We start from the raw sequence: 22,703 nt of genomic DNA, 5'->3' as shown, positions 1-22,703 counted from the left end.
CCCACTACGCGTAGGTATATTTTTGTATTACTCGTAACTACATAAATGGTTCCCGGCCTATTCCATTCCTGTTTCATCCACAACCATCACTAATACCTTCACATCACAGGCATCTTCGTTAAGGTCTAATTACATATTTACATTGACTACATCCTGTGTTTCTGCATTTCCAGTAATCACAGTTAAGTGCCGGGTGCTTCGTGCGATACCTGCGCATGCGCCTGTACCACGACATTGACCTGCTCACAATAAAACATCGTTAAGGAATAATTTTCATAGAAGATATCTCTCCATCTATAAAAATTATATCACCTACCCTTTCGGCAAATTTTTTTAAACCGGTCTCCGGTTTCGGTATCAAGTGGTTGGTCTCCGACCAGTCGCGTGGTGTGATCGTGAGCATTTGTGGGCCTCCGACCAGCAAAACAACCTCATAATATACGTCACGGGTGAACTCCGCATCCTACAATTACGAAAAAATAGTCACCATAACTAGCTATCGTATAAACATCACATGCTAAGACGTTCCGCAGTACGGAGGGACCAATTTCGTATTTAGCGCGCTCAGGTTTTTTCACGTCTGTCCGACCGGCGGGGTTGGCGGGCAGCAATTTGTCGGGTCACGTGTAATGAGAGGACTCGTGGACTGGCTCGGATTGTTACACAGGATTCCTTGTGCTTTACAACTTGTAATCGACGACCTACTAAGTTGTCGTTCCTCTGTTTTTTGCATGATTAGCTTGCAAGTTAGTTAACTGCAAAATATGTTAATTATGAAAGAAAATTAAAAAGTCACATATTTTCGTATCTGTCGTATGGGGAAAACCTTTTATCAATGATTTAGGCAAACGTATCCGGTGGTTGTGGTGCTGGAGGCGTAGATATGCTTTGCCTGAATACCGTGGCGTGGCTAACATTATTTGTAGCTTACATTACAACTTCAGACAACCAAATTAGAGAGATCACATACGTATGGCACGTATGTGATCTCTCTAATTTGGTTTGGAGAAATTTCATTGAATTGAAATTATGCTTGAATCCGTAACATCAGATCTTACCTAACCTAGGTTGGTATCATTTGAAAAAAGGTGACATGCGTTGTTTGAAAGTTTGAAAGTACTTGTATTGAAGACACTTGCAAGCCAGCATTATTAACTTTAAGATTTAAGACTGAGTAGGGTTTTATGAAATCTAAGTTAAGATCAGAAAATAAAGTAGGTAGGCACTTTATTAATTTTTTGGTTAGTAGTTACTAAAACTTATGAATGCAATTGTATGCAATTTGATGGTTTAAATTATTGAAAAAGCCATAAGCATCTCGTAGTGGATAGTGTAACTATTTAATAATATGCTTCTTAATGTTTTCCATTTTTGCTTATAGATGGCGTTGTACCTACTTAAAAATGAATGCACAGTCACAGACATGTTAAATATTCCGAGTTTTTATTATATTTACGATAATATATAAATTGTTAATTCTACAAGATGTCATAAAAGTAATGGGTCTTATATACCTAAGTAAGTATTATCGTACTATTTTAACTTCACTACAGACTAAAGACAGGTAACTATAAGTAGGAGTCGGTACCTACCACAAGTTCCGTTTCGTCAGTGTCACATCAGAATCGACATCATTTGATATGAAGAGTTCCTGTCTCGAGTGACGGCCAGCCGGGTGGTCCGATTACGTTAATATTCATTTAGAACATTAATACGGTTATTAGAAACCATTAAATAACGCATTTATGCCATTAATGTCGATTAATTTCGTATCTCTCGCAACTAAGTTTCGAGCATAAAATTACACGGAGCCGGGTCAACGGTAAATCGTTTGATATTAATCGATACGTTATCAATATCCATACTTCCAAACTATCCAATATATGTAATATTATGAACACAAAGTCTGTATTATCCGTTACACTTTACGACTGAACCCCTGATTGATGATTGAGACTTGAGACTGATTTTGTATAAATAGTTGATTATCAAAGTCCAAATATAGGCTACTTTTTTTTTCTGGTAATTGTCATCAATTAGTTTTACAATAGACATTTTTCAAAAAGGGCTAGGTTTAAGAAAATAATTACTTATAATAAACCAAGCTGAAAGACTATAGGTACGTGGTAACAGGGCATATTCTGTTTTGCCGGAAACCTGATTTGATTGAATATTGCAAGGAATAATAGACTCGGATTTACGCCACTAAGGATAAGGAAGTAAAACTTTTTCGATGTATCTGAGTCGTGAAAATATGCTCAGTATCCGAGGGGAGGGGCGGGAGGGGCGGGAGGTCCTCGCTGCGGGTATTACATAGTAATTAAGTTTATAATTACAGAGAAGCATGCGTTTGAAGCCCCGCCGACGTGGGTGTCCAGTGCTAAACGATTCGGGCGAACTCGCCATTAGGCGGGTCCACACAGAGCGAGCAGCCTCGCGAGGCATTTGCCGCGCGAGGAAACTGTCCCCGAACGAGCGCGGCAGCCTCGGTATCATCGCAAGGCTGCTGCGCGCGGCAAGCCCGAGCCGTTCGTTCGTTCAGTTGAGAGTTAAGACATCATGGCACCACACGTACGTGTTGCGGTGGCAGCTGTTGCTTTTATACTTATAAATAGGATTATAAAAAAGAGAAGACAAAAAAAACTTAAACGAAGACAATATTGGATCCAGACATTATACAAAAACAGATTATATAATGGAAAGGAATGTTATGGAAACGAACTGTACCAAGAATTGATTAATGATGGAGTGGAGAAAAATTTTGCACGCATTAATGAAGAGGAGTTGGATCTATTGTGTTCAAACTTGCAAAGCAAACTTCGGAGAAATGATACGAACTGGCGTCGAGCGATAACCGTGAGAGAAAAGCTACTTTTAACATTACGGTTCTTAGCGACAGGAGATTCTTATACCAGTTTGCAGTATCTCTTTCGCATTTCGAAACAATCTATATCGAAGATTGTTCCTGAAGTTTGTGATGCCATCATCGAACATTTAAAGGATTATGTAAAGGTAAGTGAAAGAAAAACAATATCTATTCAATTTAGTCCAATCACTTTAATTATAACTTTCACAGTAACTGCACACAAATAACAAAAAAAGAAAAAGAAAGAAAAGTGAAATCAATTTCAACGTGTCGCTCGCATTATGTTTTAGTATATTTAGGAGGCAGAGGGGGAGGAGGAATCTCTGATGGATTTTGAGAAGTCATTGGAGGGGAAGGGGGAGGAGGAATCTCTGATGGATTTTGAGAAGTCATTGGAGGGGAAGGGGGAGGAGGAATCTCTGATGGATTTTGAGAAGTCATTGGAGGGGAAGGGGGAAGTGGAATCTCTGATTGAATTGGAGAAGTCATCGGAAAGGAGGTAATTGCTGGTTGAGGAGGTAGTGGTGAGGGAGACATCGGATCGGTGTAAGATGAAGCATGACTGCTAGGATGTTGCATAGACCTAGCATAGTTCTGTGTATAATAGCCATATTGTTGATAAGCTCCTGTGTTGGCTTGAAATATTATTGCGCATATATCTTTTTTTACATGCGCCAGAGTTACTGGATCATAGTTTCTCAATTCGTTGGCTATGTATTGTCCAAATGCCGAATACGAGTCACAAGGCGGCTGTGGGGCTGGCTGTGGTTCTGCGCACTGCTGGAGAATCCTGAAAGCTTCGGAAAGAGTTTCGTCCGATAAATCGTCTGTGTCTTTCGCAGGTCTTTTTTTGCTTCGTTTTCTGGATCTCTGGTCTTGCGTTCCAACTCTAAATTGTGTGTTATTGGTGTCATCTTGTTGTTGCTGATTTTCCATAACTTGAATATTGTCGTTGTCAGGTGAAGGGTCTTGAGCGAGTTGAGTTGCGCTTACTGTTTCATCGTTAGTATCGGTTTCATTCTGTAAAATAATATATACTTTTTTATATCAATTTTAGGTGCCGGCTACAGAAAAAGAGTGGCTCGCAATTTCAAACGGTTTCCTTAATAAATGGAATTTCCCACATGCTGTAGCAGCGATGGATGGCAAGCATGTTGTTTTACAGTCTCCCATAAACAGTGGCAATGACTATGATAATTATAAATCATTTTCAAGTATAGTTTTGTTCGCCTTAGTAGATGAAAATTACAACTTTTTATATGTAAATGTTGGGAGTAAAGGACGGATTTCTGATGGAGGTGTCTTTAAAAATACAAAATTATATCAAAAACTTGAAAAAAGAGAACTTAACATCCCATCACCCACAATTTTGCAAATACCGTACTCTACCAAAGTACCATTTTATATATTAGGTGACAAAGCTTTTCAGCTGAATGAATACACCATGAGACCTTACGAGGGCAATCCAGAAAGAGGTTCAAAGGAAAGAATTTTTAATTATAGACTCTTCAGAGCACGAAGAGTTGTAGAAAACGCTTTCGGAGTGTTAAGTTCTGTTTATAGAGTTTTGCGTAAACCAATGTTATTGGAACCGGAACAAGCAACAAAAGTGGTCTTAGCATCAATTCATTTGTATAACTATTTACGGAGAACATCCTCTAATAGCTTTGCAGCTCCTGGCTTTTTTGATGTGGTGGGAAATGACGGGGAAATGGTAGAAGGTAGTTGGCGAAATGAATCAGAACCAACATCATTATTACCAATTCAACAAATACCACGACGGGGAGCAAATAATGCTAAAGAGGTACGTGACCACCTAGCAAGACATTTTATTACGAATGGAACTGTCTCATGGCAAGATAACTATCAATAAGAAATATTATATGTACTTACATTTTCCATAGTATCCCGCGTGGTACCTGGCTCGTTCCTATCAGACATAAATGCAAAGGCATTATATGCAAACCAGCTGGATTTATAAACGTCATCACGACCTGGAAGATAAAAGTGACAAGTTTTTATAATAGTAGATAATAGTTCTTAGTAGTAAATGTGAAAGCAATTAATAAATATATACATCTTACCTGATCCTGTCAAACGACTTTTCTTTTCTCGTGATTTTTCCCGCCGGTAGGATCCCATCAACGACTCCATCTTCTTTTTTAAATCAGGAATGGGGATATTCATCTCGCGGCTAATATTTAACCAGGCATCTTCTCTAAGCCCTCTATTTGTATAATTAGGATCACTTGCATTCCATAGCCAGGTGTTTACACCATAGAGAGATATTAATTTCAAACACTGATCTTTATCCATAATTATTAAGCTCGAGCGAGGCACGAAACAAAATACACGTGCGTCCAGAGTGCGCGCGGCAAACGACTGAGGCGCCTTTGAGCAAAACAAAAAGCCGACACTCGGTTGCTCGGACGCTCGGTCGCTCGCCCGCGGCGGTACACGCGATTTCCTCGGCCGAGGCACGTCTACATAGACCGAGCGGCCTCGCGCGGCAAATGCCTCGCGAGGCTGCTCGCTCTGTGTGGACCCGCCTATTGAATCCGTCCGCGCAGACTGCACACGGCCCGGCCTGGTCATAATTCCTTGTGTTGAGTACCTGCTCACTTTGCTGCCAGTGGTTGAAACTGCACAGGTTTAATTTTGACCTCAAGTGTGCAAATGGAAGCTGGACATACTTTTTACATTGAAAGGAACTGCGATATAGGTATGTAGGTAAAATGGTAACGTTGATTGGACCAACGCTAGAGAACAAGTTTGCAAAGGCCTGAACGAATTCCTAACTATATTATCACTCCAAAATTTTATTTATTTCGTAACCACGTTCACCCATATTTGTCCACCCATACCAAACTTTTGTTAACAACAACAACATTGCCATTGTCTACGGCAATGTATTTTTTTTCTTTTTGCGCAGAATACATTTCTCAAGATTTCGAACAGTCAAGTAAAAATGATGATGATCATACGTTCTGCGAGGTTTACCCCGTAAGGGATAAGGCGTGATTGTATGTTTGTACATATATACTTACAATACGATCAAACGCACACTGCGTTCCCACCCCATTCTCCTTATGAACTCTTAAAACTCTAAAAAACATCCACAATCACATGAAATGTTCAAAATCTTGGCAATTTTTAATCTCCGAGTTGGCGCCAAAAAGCTTTTCGATTGAAAGATTTTTCATGAGGATATAATATCAGCAGAACTTTTAAACATTTATCCGCGGCACTGGATTTATATCATGTTTTCTTTTTGAATCTATTTGTGCCTCAATCCCTGTCGGCGTCATATCTGTGGAGATCTGGAAGTCGGCGGCGGGTAATTACGACATTTACATACGACCGCCGCAGATATTGATGTCTCCGAGCCCCGGGCGCGCCATTCAATAAAAACCTTCGCGGCTGTAGCATTACTTGATCCTGCTTGCCGTAGACATGGAAAATGTGGACGTGAATACTTAACTAAGTAGAATATCAGCTTTATTTAAAAAGTTTCTAAAGACCATCCCGTACCTACGTCGTAACTTGAACAAGTAGATGAATCTTTGGAAACGAAAAATACCGCTAATTTCAGCTATCGCGGGTATTTTGAGAAATTCTCTATAGTGCACCCTATACCACATAAGGATTCAGGAACATTCAAAAATGTATTGATTCTCCATTTTGGCTTTGCTGTGATCAGTTTTTTTTATTTAAACGTTTTGCACGTAAAATGTACAACAGGTGGACTTAATGCCACAAGGCATTCTCTGCCAGTCGAACCTTATCAGTTATAAGTGTCCTATTTAATATATTTAAATGTAAGATTTATCATGCATACCTTTCATACATTTCCTTTGCAATAAAAAATTAAAATAAACTGCATTCCAATTAAATTAGTTCGATAGTAGGCAAGAGTCGCTGCGTTTGTAGTTGATGGCCAGATTGTTTATGGGCAAAAAGTCCCGGGTTCGATTCCAGAGGACGTAAAGCTGTCAGCACTGCTTTATGACGGGACCACCCTGCGCCGACTGCCGTGACTTTCATAGCAGCCACCACACCGCTAGTAGAGACATCCGTATTATGTAGCTTGTCTGATTTCTTATGAATTGTCAGATTTATGCTGGCTGTAAGTTTGCAGAGATTATGACGTAAATAACAATTGACAACACAGTTAGATATACTATGGCTCCGATGACGGATAAATAAAGAAAAAGGCACATTTCATGATACCACGTGCAGTGTGGTCGTCGAATGCGTTTGTAAAATAAATTTAAATGATTAAACAATAATTATTTTTTTAAGTCTTTGACATTCATACTTCTTCTGTTTAAATTTTTATCTAAAAACTGAATTACTTAGTAATTAATCTGAGTTGTTATAACAGTAGGTAGGTATACCATTTTACTTTATTTACTTACCAACTATTCTATGAAGCAGCCTGTTTAGAACAATGTTTTGAGCAAATAAAGATTAAGGCCAATAGCAAGATTATCTGGTTTTCCCGAGTTAAATATCTACTTAGCTATCGAGAAGACGATATGATATGAGTCAAGAAGTCCTTCTATAATTTGTCGCAGCTTATTATAATTTTCCTAAGAAAAAGAGGAACCTATGTTAATAACTTTCTCACGGCGTGCGCCGCCATAAAAGAATGCTGCGCGCGCGCACTTTGCTCTGAAATGCCCAGAATGAAGGCCTTCATATCTGCTGCTTCAGTTTCCGAGAAACCATCAAATGTCGGTACTCAGCACAATCAGCGGTGCGGAAGCAGCCATTTTGGATCGCGAGGCATATCTTACTGCGGTTTTTATGTGCGTTTGCGCAGGTTTGTGTTTGCTTAATTGCGTGTGAAATTGCTCGCTCCAGTAGGCCGTAATCCAGAATGTGGAATTTCTTGGTTGTCATTACGCACATGCCTGCTGTCAGTTATTGCCTTGCTGATTAAAAGTGTTATCTGCAACTTTTGCGTTTGTAGCATAAGATCCACTTAAGGTAGCAAGCATCTAATAGGAAGTAGTTTATTTATTTGTAGGAAAACAGTTAAGTATTTTCATCTACATATGTGCAAGGGAAAACCAATCAAGAAAATCTTATGATTCTGTTTTAGGCGAACGGTTAGCGTATTCTGAATGTCCTCACGTGTTGCTAGTGGCACCCTCCACCGCCGTGTTTCGGGCCTCGGGGTCTGCTTTCTCACTTTTCCTTTTCAATTTTGTCCATTAATTAACTACATTCATTGGTATTGCTGTTGATTACCAGTACTAACTCTAAGTCTAGCAGTTTTTCCGTCCCATTAAGACGTCATAAATAACGACAGTGCAGATGATAGCATAATGAGTATACAATATTAATGAAGCGCGCTCTCCGAGAGTGTTACATCATGTAGCAAAAACGTGATAGATGTCCAGTGAGCAGAATTACCAAATGATTTGTGTGAACATCATGTAGAACTGTGAGAGGTGACGTGGACGTCGTGTAAAGCATTGTGGTAAGAAGGTGCGGTAGTGTCGTTGGGAAGAATACCTATTAATAATTTCTGCTTCTTATTTGGTATTTGAAAGTTGCACATGCTCAATATTCAATGTCTTTATTCCTTACGAGGTAAACACAGCCAAAATTCACAAGACTACGTCTCTATTTGCTTGTTTTCTATGGTATTGAAATTTTATTGAATGATTAATGCCATTAAATATAAAAAAAGCGCTTTTTGACTATGATCCTGGATAAGGTACTCAAGTCTTTTTACACGAAGCGACTCCCTCTGACCTCCCTCCCTGACAAGTACTTCATGTTTTCACGTGACCTAATACGTTTTACTCAAGTACTGGTACTATCTTCACCTCGTTAATTCTGCTAACGTCAGTTGCCAATGCAAATTCGCCCACCGTCCCGTTCTCCAGGGTATTTGCCGTGGACTCCGGCCTGCCCCGGCCGATCGCAGCTATGTTAGTCCAGCGTTGCTATTCGAAGGTCCACTATCGATAGTTCAGTAAAAGCAATAGTATCGAGATCCAAATTACCGTTATTCTCACAGTAGGTAGGTACTTTGCCACCAATAGTTTGTTACCGCTTCTTCTGCCCTGACGCCTTGGAAGCGGCAGTAAACTTAGTTTTAAGTAATTTATTTGACGTCAACCAATGTTGTGAAACCAGAAGATTTGACAATTATTAAGCGATATGAAGTATCCTATAATAATGAATAAAAATTTTGTATTTTTTAATTTTGAATGATATTGACACGTAACAATACTATCGATAGTTTTGGCCTATCGATAGTATTGTTACGTGTTAGTGAACTTGCCCTCGATAGCATTGCTATCACTTTCGATTGGCCAAAACCTTAACTATCGATAGTTTCGGCCCATCGATAGTAAAGGTTTTGGCCAATCGATACCTAGTGATAGCAATGATATCGAGGGCAAGTTCACTAACATATTGTATCATTTCGATAATATGTAACAACAGTATCTATAGGCGACCTTATAGATGATTTCCAAGGACAACTATCGATAGTCAAACTATCGATACTAGTTCGGCAACGCTAGCGCGGTCCCCGCAATACATCACTCGCTGTTTTTGCGTCGTCGGGACAGCTCAGCCCGTGTCAGCATTGATGAATTGCGCAGGAAAAACACACCTATTGGAAATTTATCATGTAAGTACTTATTTAATGTTTTTATTAATAATTACCTAGGTATGTTTTGCCGTTTTTATGGAGCACATTCTTATTACATGTCTGTAAGAGTACTTACATCTACACTGTTATAAGTACTTACTTACGTACTAAGTAATTGAATTTTTCTTTGGTTTTCATGAAATACCTACTCGACGGATTTCGATGAAACTTTGCAGTTAAATATTATAGATATTATGATCTAAGTTAAAATGTAGGTATAGAGTTTTACAGCGGATGAAGTCGCAGGCAAAAGCTTGAACATATAAATAATTAAATATAAAAATTAAATATCTGTTAAAAAGGGAAGTTTACCAATAACGAAGATTCACGACGCCACAACTTCCTTCACGCATTCTTTTTGTCGGAATACTAATGAGTGTTAAGAACTTGTTATGATAACGCCATATAATTAAGTCTGTCTACAAGTTAAAAATAATGTGAAACTAATTTGAGAGGAAACAATGGAAGTCATTAGGAGCGCCAACAATGCGCGTGCGCAACGCCCGCTATTGGTCAGGTTCCGCCTCTCCTCGGCCAATCAGAGAGCAGTTAAGTTGTGGTGATTTACTGGTTATTGGCGGAGGCAGGCAGGGGTTTGATAACAATAGATAAGGCAACCCACTTTGGTATAATGTTATGCAAAAAATATAGTTTTTGTGCCTATCTTGGCTCTATGGTATTGATATTTCTATGTAAGTTTCTTTGTGAGTCAAAAATAATAATTCTCTAAGGAGTAAGTAACTATAGATAGAAATTTTAATTCTGTTGATTTCAGTATAACGAAGTACAGGGGAAGAATGAGAGGTGAGTACCAATCTGCCTCACTTACCCACTTGCACCCTGTGCCGCTAGACAACAGGCTCGCATCCGTGCCCCGGGTCCGCTAGCCGTCATTCTCCTCAATTTCAGCAAATAAATTGTAAATCACTTACTTTAAGTATACATACTACTTAAATACTTAGTTACATTTTTAACCACGCTTATTTAATAAATATTTTTACCTTTCTTTCATATTTAAAGCTACGTAAGTATGTATGTAATTTAAATTAAATTTTGATTAAAGCGTGGGAACTTAATTATTTATTGATTGGGTATCCGCCAATATAACTCGTGTGGTATCAACATTAGTGACCCTATAGTGTAGTTGTTTGATTTATTCCAAATTTGTAGCGATGTCGTCATTACATGCCGTGGTTTTACAACTTCTTTATGTAAATTGGAGTTGATCTATTAATTAACATGTATTTGCGGGCCGTGGCCTTAAAGACCTGTGGTTTAATATATTTTCTTTACAGAAAGATTAAGAGATTTTTTTTCCTATCAGTCAGCCAAGAATGTGATGCTGAGAGGGTTTTGCTGTTGTATATCAGAAGGTAAGTCTTCTACGTCCGTTTGTCTCAGTTACATCTTCATCTCGGTGGAGAGGAGCCCGGGGTGCGCCTTGACTTTGACCACGATCACACGGTTGTGTGAGTCAGGTTTTTATATGATGCTACTCCCATCGGACTAATATCTGTTCCCTTTGCAGGAAACCTAACACTAAGATGTGATATCCCTGTTTTTAGAGAACAGGCAATGTTTACTGACTAGGGAACATGGTTAAGTATTTTTTACGCGGGCCTAAACATAATTAGTCTTGATTGTAATTTCTAGGGCCCGAGAGACCCCGCACGCTGATTAATTTTAATATAAATAAATCCATTGGCAGAAGGTTGACGACACTACTATCAGAAGTGGATTCCGGAGCGTTCATTACCAGCGATTAATCAATTAAAAGTTGGCAGAATGTGGTTGCCATTTACAGGGATTATACGTTATACAGATGGAGATATCTCATGGACTTCATTTAAGAGGATATGTCTGAAGGTGAGGTATTGGATAGAACATTTTAAAAGAAATCGTTTTTGGAATGAAAACAGGAGAGATACCTAAATGTTTATTTAGATGAATTGATTTTCTTTAAAACAAATTAGTTATTTAAAAAACTTTAAGCTTGAGATATCGGAAAACTTTTCGATCATACTCTGCCCAGAGTTTTTATTTGAAAAAAGAACCAAACCATCATTTTGTAAATGAGTACCTACATCATTTATGTAGGTAGGACTCATTTACAAAATGATGGCACAAGTAACAACTTTAATAAAACAAGCATTACAATTATAAAACTTTAACAATAAAAAATTACTTATACCTAAATAAATAAGTATACTTACTTACTTATACAGAACAAATCACACTTTACAACGATAGTATATTTTCAAAATTAATAGTTATATAGATAAACATCCAAGACCAAGCCCAATCAGATAAAGTTCTAAAATAATCACAACATACAATGAAAATTTAGTGCCGGGTCTAAATCATTACAAGTATTTATTTTACAACTATTATAAAATTTTCATGAATATTTGTAAGCCTTCAACGGACAGGTTTTTTGTACCATTTCTATTTCTGATAAAAACTAAATGTGCTTATACTAATTTGAGTTTGATTATACTTATAGCCGCACTTACATACAGCCTTAATGCTGGCATCAAGAACAGGAGCCAAGACCTCTATAATCAGTTAATGAGAAGATGGATCGATTCACTTAGGGTTTCTGCAAGTCTCGGCAGCCAGATAATGAAAATAGCATTAATTATGAACACTGAAGGTGCAGAAATAAAACAAGGTAGAGATATGGGGCGGATGAAGGGTCGAAAGCAAAAAGAAAAAGCATTACGACTGCGTAAATTAGTGTCAGTACTGTTAATTCTAAGTGAAGTTTAAGTAATCATTTAAGCGTAGTAAACGATTAGATGGTGAAATATTTATCGTTATCCCCTTGAAAATGTCGCCAATAACAAACCCGGTATTAGTCTCAATGTAGTAAATGACTAGATAGGTTAATAATTTGGTAGAAGTTCCCTTGCAAACAGTATGACTGCCGCCAAAATCAAACCTTTGAAGTACCTGTCCCGCATCACGCAGGATTTACTCGTAGGTACTCTCATGGCATTCAAAGACCGATGTTGACTTCTTCAGTTAAAGGATACAATGAGACTCTGTGACAAATTTTCAAGTAAATACCTATAAATGATGAGTAGACAAGATGCCCCGAGGTCCATGCAGTAGTAATGGACGGTGATGTCACAGCCAGGGAGGATGGCTGAGGACACGCGATTGTAATTATTTCGTAGTTAGGTATGGTTAAGCAGCTCATTATTTGTAGGACTAGAAATTACTTTCATTATTATCTTATTAAAATAAAGGACATTTTTAAATTGTTTTTAACTACGAGTAGGTATGAGAACGTACTCTAATGTTGTTATTATAAAATCATCACAATTATTTCTTTATTTCATTTAAACAATATTATTTAAATGAAATAAAAAAAAACCTTTAATAATTCAATTATTTTTTTATTATTAATATTAAAGATTTTTTATTTAAGTATTTATTTTAATTTTATTTCAAATAAACACAAAAAGCTTTCTTGCGCGAGAACGCTGTCTGCGCGATGGGAACCCTACCATGGTGTCCAAATTTTAATAATGTTTCTTTAAAGTTTGTAGTAGTTTAGGAATTAAAGTATATTTATAAATAATAAAGCTTTTCGTAATAGGTATACCTAACTACCTACCTTTAAGACGGATTGCTTTGCCTTCTATTTCTACTTGTCTTCAAGAGATATCACTCGTACACAAATTGATGAGGCCAGTTACGATTCTTTTTTTAGGCAGATAACACGGACCATACTTTAGTAAGGTGATACCTAGCAACATGTAAATAGAAATTGGAAATCACAAGAAACATCAACAAGATCCCGCAGCGGTCACCGGCATCTGCGCCTGCGCCGGGAAAACAAATGGCTGATTTATAATTGAGATGTAAGATACCGGTGTTGTAGCTACGTGTAATGGTAAATATGGTAATAGCTCAGAACATACAGTATCGACTGCTGCCGCAGACCAAATACTATTACATGACACAAGTATGCATACATATGCATAGGTGTGACAGTTCAAAAGCTTTAAAATTCGTGTGATGTCAAGGACCTTATCATTGTTATCACTGTCGTGGAAGAAAAATTCGAATGGAAATACGGATTAAATAATATATTTGAGAAGAGGTATGAATAAGCACGAAATGAAATGGAGATTCTGGTTTTTCATATCAGAAATAGATTTCGTTTTCTCTTTACCAGAAACTGCATCTTTGTATCGCACAAGATTGACAGCACCAATATTTTTCATTAAATTTACACTGACACAATTTACCTATTATGAACTTACGCTTGGTGGCAAAATTTTCTATTACTTGGTGGCAAAAGTTTCCTCACTCGTCCCACACAGCATTTGTGTGATCTATTAGAATTAACATCAAGATGTGTGCCCCGTTCCCAGCGGCATGGTGTGCGCTGTAAATCGTGACATCGGAAGGTATTTGTCAAAACGTTTCGTTCGGATTTTATTAATACTGGGCGTACTGATAGCTAATAGAAACATTTTTTATTTATAAACAGAATATAGTTTCACTGAATTCATAGAAACGCACGAACGAAGAGCCAAGACCCGCATTTTTAATAGTAGGTACTAAAAAGATTGTTACCCAACAAGAATTGTCGATTATAGAAAAGGTCGATGAAGATTAAAAGCTACACTTACATTCTGGGTCAAAATAACGAGACGGTATAGAAATTAAACGTTAACCGCTATGGAGGCTAAAGATAAGAAAGGTTAATAAAAATGAGGATTTCTGTGATTGTAATTGGGAAAATGTAGGTCGATGATGATGAAGAATGATAATATTAACAATTCTTCATTCACTTGCATGAAATTCGAGAAAGATGAAAACGAACATCGAATGGTTTTAAGAATTTTCTAAATACCTACCTGTTCCGATTGTTGTAGAGCATTGACATGTGACCAAACGAATGTAAAGCAGACTCGTGGTGTTGTTTTTGACGTCTATTGGATAGAGTGGTGTAATCCGATATTCGATGGTCCTCATAGCTCGGGCCGCGAGAGGCGCAGCAAGACGGCCAGGCTTCGAGTCCCGAGCGCCGGAGACAGGCGTGTCGGGTTACAACACACACAGGGCTGTTTGCTCGGATCTAATAATTTTGGGAGTGGAGAATAATGTTATTGGGAGACAAAAGCTTTAAGCAAACCAATGTGGGTGACATAGGGAAGTGTCTGTTAGTGTTGGACTTATTGTCTTTAATTTACAATTAGGAACTGATGAAATTAAGGTAGGAAACCATAGTCTCAATATTAAATTTCTCAATGACGTTCAAAGTCATTGGGGGTTATATTTATAAATGATTAATTTTTTTTGGTAAATCAATAAGTCTTGAAATATACAACATGAGCATCCCTTAGTCGTATGTCTGAGCATATTAGCCTCGAACAACATAATAAAGCTGGTTCTCCACTGCCGACGCCAGCCGGCGCGGTGTCGGGTGTCGGCGTTACGTGCTGCCAGACGCACAGACATCGAGGTAAAAATCAGAATAAATTTTACCTTGATTTATTCACTGGTGTGAAAATGTGGATATCATATGCGTGTTGGCATCAGGCTTAGAGGACGCTATCGATTGTAGAATCATTGCAAATTTTGTTATAGAATTTAATAATATGTATATTCATCCATTCTCCTTCAGGTGTTACTCCCGGTTGCACCCCTACTATCTTGAGAAGAGCTCGTGATAACTCTGGGACCACGATTATAAGTCAGGTTTTTACATGAAGCGACTCCCGTCTGACCTGGGTCAGGTTTGCGGGGATTCTAACCCAGACTGCACCAATTTTGGGCGATGGCAACCAAACCGAACCAGGCGATGGGCTAGCAACCTGTCACTATTTGAATCTCAATTCTATCTTTAAGCTAAATAGCTGAACGTGGCCTATCAGTCTTTTCAAGACTGTTGGCTCTGTCTACCCCGTAAGGGATATAGACGTGTTTATATGTATGTATGTATGTTGGACCAATGTTTTGTTAGTTTCTGAGTGCTAAAATACAAAGGCAATTTAATTTGATGATGTATCCTCAGATTGCGATGTTGCCGAATTGATTTGACTAGAAACTGGACTACTATAAATAAAGTCAGAGTTGAGTCCGGCTGTAACTAGTTTGACTGCACCCACCACGCTACATGTTGGTTTGCAACGCTTCTAATTTATCGCAATTGGCGATTTCTAGCTAGCTTAGTTGCTTCTTTCTAGTATTTACTTACTTTAAATCACTTCAGCTCTAGAATTGCAAACATCTTAACTAATATCAGAAAACATCTAGAAAATTGGCAAACTAATTATCAAAATTGTTATAAATAATCAATTTGTTGGTCCAGTTTATTTCGACTTGGTTTATTAGAAGATAATATTGGAAGTGTTTTCACGACGCCCACTACCGCATTATCTGTGTTATGAATAACAAAACTAAATTAATGAATAATCAATATTTAACCACCTTTTTTGCTATTCCATAAAAAGCTCCATTTGGCAGCCGTAAAATGTTATATTGCAACCTGTCGTAAAATGTTTAGTGATACAAACTCATTAGGTCGAAATTAGTGAGCACAGAGCAACGACATCCGCTCCAGATGAAATGCCAAGGACAACGCATTGACGTCATCCTGACTCGTATCTGTCTGCATTGTATTGTGCGTGTCGTGCATGAGTGCGATTTGCGATTGGGTTATGAAATTCTTTGCTTTTAAAAAACTAATTTTGTCAAAGGTCCATATAAACTATTTGATTTTCTACGCACTATTGTAGTACATATGGTCTTGAATATAAGGTGGTATTTGAGTGAGTTTTACACTTATGAAGAAAGCAGAAGTCACCAGACCTAATAAAGGCGACTAACCTAAATGGAAAAAGAAAAGTTAAGACAAGATAAGTGTTCACACTTTCTGAAAATTGGACACCCAGGCACCTCGAAGTTGAGGTTAAAGATTAACAGGAGAGATTAAGCAATGTATGTGCACTGGAAGCCGGAGATGCGGCACCGATCGCGGCGTGGGAGCGCAATAATTTTACTTTTATCTATCCAGAGCTTATCGCAAAAAGCTCCAAGCAGGTTGCGGTGGAGCTTGCGCAGCGAGGGACGAAGGGCGACGCCGGCAGTGCGCGCGCGCCGGCCGCCTACGGACCACGTATTGGTTGATACTTGACGCATGCGCGGTTGATCGAAATTCGGATCGTTACATTCAAACGTGCAAGTGCTGTGGAATCTGTGACTAGTGTAAGTGAAGTGATACGATCGGAGACGTGGATTACTGATCAGTGTAAGCGAGGGCCGAGAGCCTCGCAGGCTTCAGGATGAAGAGATAAATCTTGGTGCGTTGACCGGCTGCAGTTCGACGCCCGTTCGCGAATAAACGGTAACTATCCATTAGCTATTTTAGCGATATTATTGCTACTTGCAGTTCGTGCGACCGCAGGGCGCGCCGGGGACCCGGGCTCGGCCTTCTATAGCCGAAGTGTTGCACTTTCTCTGGTACTGACAACTCTAGCTAACAACGGCGAGCTTTTGAGCTTAATAAATGAAAATAAATGCAGTTTGTTTTAAAGAATATAAAGTCTACACTAATGTCGAGATAATATATACTAAATAGTAAGTACACTTGACCTTTGATCAAGTTGTACTCAATCCAGCAATGTCAATAATTCTGATTTGAGGTTAAAAATTAGCTCTCACCTCGTGCAGAATTTTAGAAATCTAATAATATTTTTGATTATATGAATATTTTACACGAATTTGAATTTTGAGTTTCCTACCTGTATCAAAATTAAAATTTTGGGCAGCATTTAAAAATTTATCAAAAAGATTTTTTACATTAATTCTTTTAAATTTTAGATATATATCATAGGTAGGTATATTAGTTAACCTTAACTTTTATAATCGTCGTTTTTGATGTCAGTACTCTCATGAATATAAGGATCCAGGGTAAACGCGTAACGGACACCTTATGGAACAGGCAGAGCAGGCACCATCGAAATCCAATTAGCGGGAAATTATGCAATCTCACCAAGTGGTTTACAGTCCCCTGCTCCCAGATATCGTAAATGTATCCACTCCATTTTCTAAGACTCGAATACTTTGTAACTACTATTATTAGAGGCTATAAATTGGTGTGGTCACTTTAAGAATCACAGTTTTTTGGTCAGTCTGGTTCGTATTGCCAAGACCAGAAGACTTCGCGACTTCAGGATGAAATAAAAATATGATCGGTTACAGAATGCAGTAAGCGTAGTGTGTTTGACACACGTTACGCTCAGTAAATTTCTTTGACTGAATTTTTATCAGGTAGGAATCTCTATTTGGAACATTTAATAAATTTAAGATATGTTGTTGTTGCCTATCGCCTTTGAACAACTCATCACTATGTTCAATTTCACCGTACTTTCGAGAAAGCAACCGACCAGTTCAAGTTAGTTCTCAAGATGGAGTTGCTGATGTCAATTGATCCAGTAATTTTAGGGTGTCGGTTGTGCCACGAGGCGGTGATAACGGCGTCTTCGCCAAATGGGTGCCACCTAGCGGCGTCTCACCCGGACATGTTGGAAACTAGGATTTATTCCGTAAAGAGCTATTCTTACGGTTATTTAAATAGTCGTTTCGCTTGGTGAGCAAGTATCGTAAATGGAAAATAACTAAAAACATACATACATACATATGGTCACGTCTATATCCCTTGTGGGGTAGACATAGTATAAATATAAATAAAGTAGTATAAATACCTAAAAAGGTGAGAAATATCTAGATAAAGGGTTTTATGATAGAAGTTCACGCAAGGGAGTTTCTTAATAAGTATTAAAAAGTATATACTTTCAGACAGCATATTATACCATAATCAGTCAATTAAATAATTATCTCCATGCGAATGCCGTACCGCAATAGAGCCTGCCAAGTTCTCAAGAACTGGTGTGTTTTATCTTATGTTTAGTTGCATTTCTGCCTGCAATTTGCCCCTAGTTTCAGCATCCTGTAATTTCGGCCAAGCAGAACACCGCGGCCGCAGTACGCGGCTGCATGCGCCGACGATTATGTACGGCTGTGCCTCGTGTTTATTTGAGGCAGTTAACAACATTACGGCAGAAAAGGCAAGGTTTGTTTATAATAACGCCGTTTGTTGATGCTGCATCGAGAGGAAGTTGTGGGGAAGATAATTTTGTGCATTACCGTTCTATGAATAGCTTTGATGAGATTGTCCGCCTTGCAACGGTAATATGCGTAATCTGATTTACAAATAATAGATTTATCTAAATTCGCGTCCTTGTTATTCGTTGAAATTGGCATGACGATATATTGTATAGGTGTTTAAGGAAGGTTTTTCAGAAATATTCGTATAAAGTTCTACATAAATTCAAATTCAAAACTTTTATTCATTAATATGGGACATTTTAATATCCCTTATTAATTGTCATATCTTTTGATTTCATAACATTGGTTGACGTTAAATAAATTTCTTAAAACTAAGTTTACTGCTGCTTCGGAACATTTTGTTCAACAACGTGAATTTCACAATTACCCAAACATAGAATAGAAATGTGGACGAGAGAATACAATGTTGTGATTAATTCACATACGAAATTTAAATAATAAAAAATATTTATCCGAACTCTGAACAGATCATGTACTCATAGTTAAAATAAGTGACTTCGGAAACCGATGGACTAAAATTAAGAGTGACTTAATTGTCCATGAAATCTAACGTATCTTCTGAGAAAGGATTATTTAGATATTTTCAAAAGAGCAAAAGGCGAGAAATCCTAACCAGAGTCAATAAATTTAAAGATCGTTTTGGTGAGAACTTTAGATTCAGCGTTGGAATTTGTTCGGTTCAAAGTGAATTAGTTACGATGGGAGGAACCACGTGTAGTTGTTAGCTAGTTAATTGAAACAGAGTTACAGCCATCAGAGTGTGGAACGAATGGAAATGGTTAGGAGATCACGATGCACGAGCAATTGAGGGAACATGGTCGGGTTGCGTAAGCGTCGCAAATTATAGGGATTTGCACCCATTCTGAGCAGTTTCCTGGCTGGCAGGTGGGAATACCTTGCACTTCTGAATACCATTGATAGCATATTCTGGTACTCAATTTGATTGTCTGTTTTGAAATTGCATTGCAAAGTATCCACCTATGTAGAAAAATATATTGACAAAGTTCAAATAGTTTATTTTTAATTTTAATTCCTAAGCTTAGATGGATTGTAAGGATTCCGTTAAATCTGTAAAAAAACAATATTTGTGTGTAAGAACTATGAATGCGAACTTCAACAATAGTGATAACCTCAAGTCACCTAATAAGCTTATGTACAGATTGCGAATGTGAGAGAAATGGAGGCCTTCACAGATCAAACATAATGCCAATGATTATGACATTAGCAGTCGGCGTAATGAAAGGTTTCCTCGCGAGTGAGGATTTACACGAGCTAAGTACACGTAAGCGATTTCAAATCTATGCTTTTTTATTGGGTTGAGTATGTACTGTTGAGAGATGATGTATTACCATGTAAAGCAAGAAAAAGATAGTAAACTTTAACATTTTAAAATTATTGTTTTGTTTTTGAAGTTTTTCGTAGATATTCCCCATCATTTTTATCGAATGAATTGAAATATCAACAATCAATTAGTATATTTGTAAATCATAGTACATTGTAGGTACACGTGTTACAGATATAATATTGATCATATTTTTCTTATCTATATTTCGTCTGCGGTCTCTTTCGTTAACAGCAAAACATAAGCCTCCTTTAAGGTAATTCACTCTTTTCCGTCCTCTAACATTTTTCCCAATATGGACCTCCTTTTTTAGCGATATCCATGCCCCTTTGCTGGTCTTGCTTTCTATATTCTAATTATTATACAAAAAAATGTCAAAATTAGTTTTGTTACCTAATACTTAGTTCTAAGCTCGTATAAATAAGGCATAATGTCACAGATATAGAAGAGAATTGTGAGATGCAAGCTCCATGCGTGTGATGTGTGGAGCCACGCCAATTAGATGGTGATCTTTGAATGGCATTTGATGGCCGCGATAATTGTTTTGCTGCCTTTCACGTTGATTTCATTTCAATTGAGGTCATCACTGTGAGCTTAAAAATAAACTTGTTAAATGTCATTCTCACGTGGTATTAGAGGTATAATCAAATCATTACTTATCCATCAGAATCGTTATTATTTTATTCCAAGGTTGTAACATTATCGTTATTTTCAATTTCACTATGAATTAGACTCGGATAAATTGTGTCACGTTTACACTGGTGCATCTAACTAAACACCTTTTAAATATTAGTTGAGACCGTTTTAATATATATGTATGTGTACGTCTTCATCGGCGAAGGTTCATTATATACTTGTAATTTAAAATGTGTGGTGTTCTATTGAAGACCTATTTAATCGTCCTGGAATCACTTTATCTGCTCCTTCAAACAAAATACCGTTAAGCATCGTGCACATTAGCGGGGAGTTAGCACACGATGCGCGGGCGCAGGTCGGCGCGGCCGGTGCAAGGTCGTCGCACGCGCCGGCAGGTGCAAACCGGCCTTTACCCTCCTTCTACTTACAGCAAAATGGCTTTATGTGATAGTGTAGATTAAAGGCACTTAACCTTGTCAAAACGAAGTACGATACAATAATAGAAAGTCTGCATTGAATTTGTCTCACTAATGTATTGTAGAAAAATCTCTCTTTTTCTCTTAGTAGAAACTTTTACTTAGCATTTGATTTGCAAAAAAAACTGACAAAAGACATGTCTGTCATAACATGTCAAATACATTATCCTAAAATTATTTTCCTTTATTGTTCTGAATTTACAGCTAGAAGATAAAATTATAGTGAATTGAGCACAGCCAAGAATATATTATAAAATTTTCAATTGATTATCACCCAGGAAGCCCAATGAAAGAAATTTCCGAAGTCCGTACCGACATATTGATTATAACTATTGTCAGCTGCTATTTACCTGGATTTTGATTTGGATTGGATTTACCTTTGGAAATACAAAGTTTTATTAATAACTTACATATTATAGTGCTCACATAAATGTTGTTTCAAGGAAAAATACCTAGATCATGTATGCACGCCAGCAAGTTCAATGTCATCCAAGGATTTTTCGATTTTCTATTTTTTCTGATGTACTCACAAACTTTCGCATTTACACCTAATATTAGTAGGATTTAGTTTTCTTTTTTATTGAGTCTTTTTATACTTTGTAATTTTATTACCTCTTTCCTGAACTGCGCCTGCTGTGCCCCCATGCAGTGTTGTGTCTGTGCTAGAACTTTCACAACACTAAGAGGTTTACATATTCATCAGTCCCGCATCCATCAAGTACGTATTATCCAATCCACTCCATTACCTTATTCTGCCAATTGTAGCAACACACCCTCAGATAATACAGTTCCCCTACAGACCCTTCTATGCCAACTCAAACATAACACACCAATCATCAAACGAGTGCCCCGGGGTGCGAGAGCCCCCGTAGCCGACGCTCTATCGGAAATCATAAACACCTGCGTTAATTCAAATAATCTAGAGTCGTGGCAGAAACTTCTTACATTTTCATTTAAAATTTTACACGTTTCTGAAAACAATGACAATCTCACTCTTACGAGAAAAATAAAAAATAATATTGCCTCACAAAATCTTCCGTCAAATCAAAAGTTCAAGATCACCACAACATATGGTAATGATATCTCGAAAAAAGTTGAACAAAAAATACACGACGGGGATCTTAGAGGTGCTACCCGTCTGTTGTTTTCTAACGACAAAATTGCACCAGATACACCAGAGACCTCAGCTGCGCTTCTATCCAAACACCCCCCAGGTCCTTCCACTCCTCTGTTTGTAGACCCTCCAACAGATTCATCCGCTTGTCTTCATGCTTCTGAGAAAGACGTAAAAGAAGCCCTTGCCTCATTTCCCAAAGGATCGGCGTCTGGCCTTGACGGTGTCTCCCCGCAGCATTTGATAGATTTGACCAGTTACGGCACTGGAGTAGCGGGTAATAATGTCCTAACAAGCATTACCAAACTAATTAATCTTATGCTGCTGGGAGATGTCTGTCAGGACGTGTCAGCGGTGATCTATGGGGCGAATCTTATTGCCCTGACCAAAAAGGACGGTGGTATACGCCCCATTGCTGTAGGGTCTACGTTCAGACGGTTAGC

General features: G+C 37.9%; 3 protein-coding genes across 3 annotated transcripts in view; 2 read left to right on the top strand and 1 right to left on the bottom strand.

The window, feature by feature from the left end:
• Nucleotides 1–2,405: 2,405 nt before the first annotated feature.
• LOC132902859 (uncharacterized) lies at nt 2,406–4,765 on the top strand. The gene is made up of 2 exons (XM_060949648.1): nt 2,406–3,012; nt 3,924–4,765. The coding sequence occupies exons 1-2, from the start codon at nt 2,560–2,562 to the stop codon at nt 4,737–4,739; spliced, it is 1,269 nt and encodes a 422-aa protein (XP_060805631.1). The 5' UTR covers nt 2,406–2,559; the 3' UTR covers nt 4,740–4,765.
• Nucleotides 3,146–5,182, bottom strand: LOC132902860 (formin-like protein 1). The gene is made up of 3 exons (XM_060949649.1): nt 4,951–5,182; nt 4,760–4,860; nt 3,146–3,886 (listed from the first exon to the last, which is right to left on the bottom strand). The coding sequence occupies exons 1-3, from the start codon at nt 5,180–5,182 to the stop codon at nt 3,146–3,148; spliced, it is 1,074 nt and encodes a 357-aa protein (XP_060805632.1).
• An 11,496-nt stretch (nt 5,183–16,678) lies between these two features.
• Nucleotides 16,679–22,703, top strand: part of LOC106139154 (protein prickle) — a 348,600-nt gene continuing 342,575 nt past the window's right edge. The window contains exon 1 of the mRNA XM_060949575.1: nt 16,679–16,908. The gene's annotated coding sequence lies outside the window, so the exon portion shown is untranslated. The remainder of the gene's footprint in view (nt 16,909–22,703) is intronic.

Source organism: Amyelois transitella, chromosome 19, assembly GCF_032362555.1.
Source record: "Amyelois transitella isolate CPQ chromosome 19, ilAmyTran1.1, whole genome shotgun sequence".
Lineage (NCBI taxonomy): Eukaryota > Metazoa > Arthropoda > Insecta > Lepidoptera > Pyralidae > Amyelois > Amyelois transitella.
The sequence above is the reverse complement of the archived record's forward strand: the minus strand, read 5'-3'. Positions and strand labels throughout refer to the sequence as shown.